The sequence below is a fragment of the Myotis davidii genome, unplaced genomic scaffold, assembly GCF_000327345.1.
Source record: "Myotis davidii unplaced genomic scaffold, ASM32734v1 scaffold175, whole genome shotgun sequence".
Lineage (NCBI taxonomy): Eukaryota > Metazoa > Chordata > Mammalia > Chiroptera > Vespertilionidae > Myotis > Myotis davidii.
This window is the reverse complement of record NW_006286972.1, coordinates 3,032,027-3,038,582: the sequence shown is the minus strand read 5'-3', so window position 1 is coordinate 3,038,582 and position 6,556 is coordinate 3,032,027. Positions and strand designations below refer to the sequence as shown.

General features: G+C 47.6%; 1 protein-coding gene across 3 annotated transcripts in view; it reads left to right on the top strand.

Moving 5' to 3' along the window:
• Positions 1 to 6,556, top strand: part of PRMT2 (protein arginine methyltransferase 2) — a 27,664-nt gene that overhangs the window by 18,820 nt on the left and 2,288 nt on the right. The window contains exons 6-8 of one of the 3 annotated variants that reach the window (XM_006758762.2): positions 1,127 to 1,302; positions 4,128 to 4,257; positions 5,350 to 5,486. The exons of 1 other annotated variant lie outside the window; for it this stretch is intronic. In XM_006758762.2, coding sequence (XP_006758825.1) covers positions 1,127 to 1,302; positions 4,128 to 4,257; positions 5,350 to 5,486 — 443 coding nt within the window. Of the gene's footprint in view, positions 1 to 1,126; positions 1,303 to 4,127; positions 4,258 to 5,349; positions 5,487 to 6,556 lie in introns of those variants that run through there. One more of the 3 variants, XM_015560684.1, reaches the window with a different exon arrangement.

The window sequence follows — 6,556 nt, the reverse complement described above, 5'->3', positions numbered from 1 at the left end:
GCCAACATCTAGCCCTAACTGGTTTGGCTCAGTGGATAGAGCGTCGGCCTGCGGACTGAAGGGTCCCAGGTTTGATTCTGATCAAGGGCATGTGCCTTGGTTGCGGGCATATCCCCAGGAGGGGGTGTGCAGGAGGCTGCTGATCGATGTTTCTCTCTCATTGATGCTTCTAACTCTCTATCCCTCTCCCTTCCTCTCTGTAAAAAATCAATAAAATATATTTAAAAAAACAAAAAGATAAATAACTCCAGCCAGGTGACCAGGGGGCATGAAAAAGCACAAGATCAGACATATGAATGTTGTTTAATGTCACTAGTAATCAAAGAGGTAACTTAAATATTTTTGAGATATCAAATTGGCTGAGAAATCACCTAATAGCTGATGATAGCCAGTGTCATTGAGATTTTGGGGAAACTGTCAGACTCTTATTGGCAGTATAGATTGATACAGCTTTTTGAAGGAAAACAAGGCATTGAAAATATTTAAGTGGTATTATTCTAAGATTTTTACACAAACTTATGCTAAAAAATGTATATGACACCACTTAAAATGGAAGAAAATTGGGAAAAGTACAAATATTAGTAACTGTGGCAGTCTGCTATATAAGAGAATATTCTGTGGCCATTAAAAATTAGGCTTTCGGAAGATTCTTGATAAACTTAGAGAGAAAAGTTAGTGATAGTTTGTTGGTTTTAAAAAAAGCACTAAAAGATAATTGCTATATGATTCCAGTTTTGTTTGTAAAATCACATGCGGTAATGACCAAGCTTCAGGTCCAGGTGAGATGGAGTAAGCATGTCGTGGTAACTACTAAGTGACCGGCCGAGGTGGGACGAGAGCGAAGGTTTAGTCTGACCGTTAGCCACGCCCAGTTCTGAATTCGAACTCAAAATGATGTGACCTCAACCCAAGCTGCAATAGGGGTGAACATAGATGTGTGGGTGTAAGAAATCCTCCGAGACCCGTTGGCTGGTAATACTCTTGAGGGTTAAACTGGTAAAGATCCCAGACCGTCCGAATGTGCAGGCACTGGCCTCCGTCACCATGTCTCCCATGTGTCTCTCCCTCCCATGCAGTTTGAGTTCATGATTGAGTCCATCCTGATGTGTCTCTCCCTCCCATGCAGTTTGAGTTCATGATTGAATCCATCCTGTACGCCCGGGATGCATGGCTGAAGGAGGGTGGGATCATCTGGCCGACCACTGCCGCACTGCACCTCGTGCCCTGCAGTGCTGACAAAGACTACCGCAGCAAGGTTCTCTTCTGGGACAACGCCTACGAGTTCAACCTCAGCGCTCTCAAGTGAGTGTCCGGGGCTCAGGCACCCGCAGGCACACTTGGGCCTCCCGCAGTGTGAGCTGCAGGCATTTCTAGGCAGAATAATGTACTCTGTTATAGAACTTGCCACGAAACTATCTAAATTTACTCATGTGCCTACGAATTTTGCGTGTTGCCTTTAATGCCGTTAAACTGATAACAGCTGTGATGGGAATTGCACTGTCTTCTGCAATCTAAGGTCCCAAATATAATGGGGAAAATAATGTAATGTTTACAGATGAGGCCTTTATAAATGCGTGGGCCATTAAAACACATATATATGTTCCCACGAAGAGCTGTAACTTTTAAATAAGGATCAGAACATTTGATTTCCTGGTTTTTAACATGACACACTTGCACAGTTGAGCTTCAGGTTTGATTTCCTGATAAGGCCTTCACATTGCCATGCTGCCTCTCGGGGAAGGATGGCAACAAGCTGGCTGCTGCTTCTGAGAGTGCCCTGGTAATTAAGCCCTGGGAGATAGGGGAGGGCCATTTGTCAGAAGCTGCAAGAAACTTCCATTCTTGTAGCAAGGGCCATTTGAGCCTGGATGCCTGTTAGACAGGCAGATGGGGAGTAGATGGCAAGACAGGGGCCTCTGGGCCTTTTGTTTTTTATTAAAAAATTGAAGAAAAATAAGTCTCAACTGATGGTCACTGCTGCCAATTCAGTGCCAACAGGAGTCCCCAACTTGGGGTGCCATACAGGAGAGACTTGATCCAGTGAAACAGCTTGTCTGGGAACACAGCTCCTGTTGCAGCTCAGTTTGCCAACCAGGGAAACACAGCCATAGCGATCCACTGACACAGAGGGGAGGCTGGCTTATATAGAGAGAGGTTTTTCCTGTGCCCCCCCCCCCCCCCCCCCCCCTCAGCATCTATCTTCCCCCCCCCCCCCCCCCCCCCCGTCCTTATTGGTCTATTTTTATGTAAATGAGGAATCCAGATTTGTAGTTTGATTGGTCCAAATAGCACTGTTCTGAGTGGTCAGCTCCATGAGTTCTAATTGGCCAGTAAAGACATAAATGAGAATAGAATTGCACAGCCCTCATTGAATGGGGCAGTCTTCAGCCCTTTGGTTGAGTTTCGGTCCCAGGAGCTCTCTGATAAGGGAAGAGAGGAGGTGCTGGTGAGGTCTTTTTAATTCTACGGTGCTACAGTGCTGGAGGCTGCTACTTGTCCCTGCACGATGCATGAGGGGCCCCTGTAAGCAATGACTGCTAGGCTTTGGTTCTGTATTTGAGCCCGAGTAACCACAAGGAGCTCTTAGCAGGTATATTCTTCCTGGGGTTGACAGTAGTAACGCATTCATAAATGAAATCTTTCTTAGTTAACACTGAATCAATGCATCCTCAACCCTGACCCAAAGGGAATGGAGGGGCAAGATCTGACAGAGTTGTTCTGTAGTTCATCTAGGAAGGGCTGGGCAGGTTATGAAAAGAGCAGTGAGGAGGTTCTTATGCTGCCAGGTATTAACGTCTATGATAGGGTTGTTAAAGCAGTTTGATTCTGCGCCCAGAGAAGACAGAGGTGCAGAATAGGACAGGAAGTGGCACAGAGCTGTAGACTGTGGGAGAGGTGGGCGTGAGGGCAGGCAGCCCGTTATCCCGGACATGTGATTGTCCCTTCTCTCACACCACACATTAAAACCTAATTCCGTGTGGATTTGAGAGTTTTGTGTTAATATGCCATATATTTTTAATCCTTGTAAGTGCATACTTGTTTTTATCATCAGAGAAAACTATTAAAATATGTACATATAGTGGAATCTTTATTAAAATGTTTACCTTTATTTGCTATTTCAGAAGTTACTGCTGTCCTTAATTTTTGAAACATTTCTGTGGTAAATAACTGATTACTTACTGGCAAACACAGGGTTCAGCCTGTGAAATGGAATGTTAGGGGAGGACATGCAAAGGGCTGTGCAGGAGGTCCAGCGGTGTCTCCTGAGAGGCAGGCCCAAGAGGGTGCCTTCAGTCCTGCTGATTCACTGCATTTATTAAGGAATAACCTAGAACAGGAATATATTTTTTATTTGCTGTATAATAGAAGATCCATGAAAGGTATTTTATAATAACATTAGAGGCCCAGTGCATGACATTTGTGCATTGGGGGAGGGGGTTCCTCAGCCTAGCCTCCGCCCTCTCACAGTCTGGGACCTCTTGGGAGTTGTCCAACTGCTGTCTTAGGCCCTCAGGGGGAATGGGTCTAAGCAGGCAGTTGGATATCCCCCAAGGGGTCCTTAGCACTGCCCCAGAGGCAGGAGAGGCTCGCTGTGCTCCCCAGCTGTGAGCCCAGCTTCTGGCTGAACAGTGCTCCCCCTGTGGGAGCACACTGACCACCAGGGGGCAGCTTCTGCGTTGAGCTTCTGCCCCCGGTGGTCAGTGCATGTCATAGCAACTGTTTGTTCTTCTGTTTGGTCAATTTGCATATTAGCCTTTTATTATATAGATTCTAAAAAAACCCCCCCCCACACTGTACCCTGTGTGTCTTGGGTATGTGGTGAAGGTTGCTTTCTGTGGGTTCAGATCTTGTGAAGAGGGCAAAAGGGAAGTGCCCATTGCTGCACTCCGGCTGCTTGGTCTGTGCAGATGGTCAGGGGGAGGGACCCACTGCTGCACTCAGGCTGCCTGGCCTGTGGGGAGGGTCGGGGGGGTGGGGAGGGGCCCAGAGTTGGGCTTTCAGGGCTACAGACAGTGGTGTAGAGTTCCTGCTAATACAGAAGAGAAAAGGCATGTCCTGTTGTCACGTGTGTCCGAACCTGAGCTGTTGGTGATGTCTTTGAGTAATTACTCTGACCTTTTCCCCAGATCGTTAGCAATTAAGGAGTTTTTTTCGAAGCCCAAGTATAACCACATTTTGAAACCAGAAGACTGTCTGTCTGAGCCGTGCACTATATTACAGCTGGACATGAGAACGGTGCAGATCGCTGAACTGGAGGTGAGGCTGTGTAATCGGTGCACACACGTGGGAAACTTGTTATAGAAAGAAACAGATTTATACGCTTTTTGCTATTGATTTTCCCATAGTCTTTTTTTCTTATGGTCTATTCTGATTTTCTTTTATATGTTTACATTATTTTCTTTCTAGTTAACCTCTTTAACATCTTCCGTTATTTTTAAAGATTTAAGTTTAATATTATTAGCATCTTCAGATTCAGATAAATTATATCCAATTCATGATGGAATTTTAAAAAATATTTTTTTAAATTGATTTCAGAGAGGAAGGGAGAGAGAAGGAGAGAGATAGAAACATCAATGATGAGAAAGAATCATTGAATGGCTGCTTCCTACATGCTCCACACTGGGGATTGAGCCCACAACCCGGACATGTGCCCTGACCAGGAATCAAACTGTGATCTCCTGGTTCATAGGTCAATACCCAACCACTGAGCCACACTGGCTGGGCTCATGATGGAATTTTAACAAAATTTTTTTTCTAAGTGTTTTTAGCTATCTTTGACAAAATTTAGTTCTTTCTTTTACTTACCTTCTCCTGTCATAAGGGCATATGTAGGTTCAGGACCATCCCTTTGGGGGAGACAATGTTTGAACACAACCAACTATCCCCCTCAACCCCCAACTGGGAGTTAGATGGTAAATCAGTATGCAAACTGAAATTTTGAGGTTTTGTTAGTTTCAGCTACAATTGTAGAGACCCAGCCTTGAACTTTCTATGCAAAGAACTGAGAAGAGAAGGTATTCACGAATTTTGGGGCAGAAAGTTAGGCAGATGAGGCCCAGATTGCTTGAACCTTTTTTCTGATTATCTGCTCATTTGAATGCGAGTTTTAGTATCTACTTTCACTAGGAGGATATTCTGTATGGTTTTTTGACATGTCCAGTTAAACTAGCAAGTGACAGGTTAGTTTCACAGTTGCTGAGATGGGTGGTACCGGCAGTGTGGTGGGATCTGTGAAATGTGCCCAAGCGGAGGGAGAGGTTGCCGAGTCTCGCTCAGAGAGAGCTGAGGCAGCCTGTGTCACGGGCCTGTGAACCCATGTCCCTTTTCTTTTTGTTTGGCTGATCACAGACAATGAAAGGCGAGCTGTGCTTTGATATCAAGAAAGCCGGCGCACTGCATGGATTTACGGCCTGGTTCAGTGTCCGCTTTCAGAACCTGGAGGAGGAGGAGCCACAGCTGGTGCTGAGCACGGGACCATTCCATCCGTGAGTGCCCACTCCTCCCGCTGGCGCACGGGTGCCCATGGAGTGTAAAAGGGTTTGCCTTCAAGTTATTGGCCTGACAAAAAGCACGACAGAGTCATGAATTTAAAGATCTAGTAATAGTGAACGTTGACTTTAAATTTCTCTAGACCAGCTGACCCCTGGGCTGGGGAGCTGCGATGTGGAGCCAGGTGTGCAGTGGGTGGGCGCCGGGGCCCAGGCTGGGTGGAGGTGAGTTGGGGTCTTGTGCCCCTACTCTTCCCTGCACTTGGCTTCCTCAGGCTGCTCCTGGGCCCCCTGGGCTTTGTCTTCTCAGTTGCCCTAAATGCTGCTACAGCTTTTCTTTTTTAAGTATATTTTAATTGATTTCAGAGAGGAAGGGGTGGGGAGAGAGATAGAAACATCAGTGATGAGAATCAGTGATCGGCTGCCTCCTGCACACCCCACACTGGAGACGGAGCCCACAACTTGGGCATGTGCCCTGACTGGGAAATGAACCGTGACCTCCTAGTTCATAGGTCGACGCTCAACCACTGAGCCACCGCTGCCGGGCTGCTACAGCTTTTCATAGTTAGCAGCATTCTAGGGGTGTTTGCTCAGACTTTTTTGCCGAAGGCAGGTGTTTCCTGAGACACAGCGTTTTGTGGCCGCACACTTGTGCCCACACCGGGAGCCGACGTCTGCTCGTGGTGCTGACCCGGCAGCCCCTGGAAATGCAGCCTTCGTGGGGGCTTTCAGTAACTGCCTGGATACGCCCTCAGGCTCAGGGCTCAGCTAGGAGTGAGCAAGGCCGAGGGAGGGGAGTGGTTATGCTGTTGAGGCCTGAAGGACCCCGGCGAGTGAGGCTGAGAGCTGCTTGCCCAGAATGCCCTGTGCAGGTTGCAGGGCTGGGACTGCAGCCAGTCCTCCCCTGGCCCCGGCACAGATGCGAGCGCTCACCTAGGAGCCAGCGGTGAGCGCTGTGTGCCTGGGCCCGTCTCCACCTGAGTGTCTGCGGTGGGTTGTCTACACGCAGGCGGTAGCAGGGACAGGGTGGCAGTGGGCATGGCACAGCCAGAGGACTCAAGCTCGTT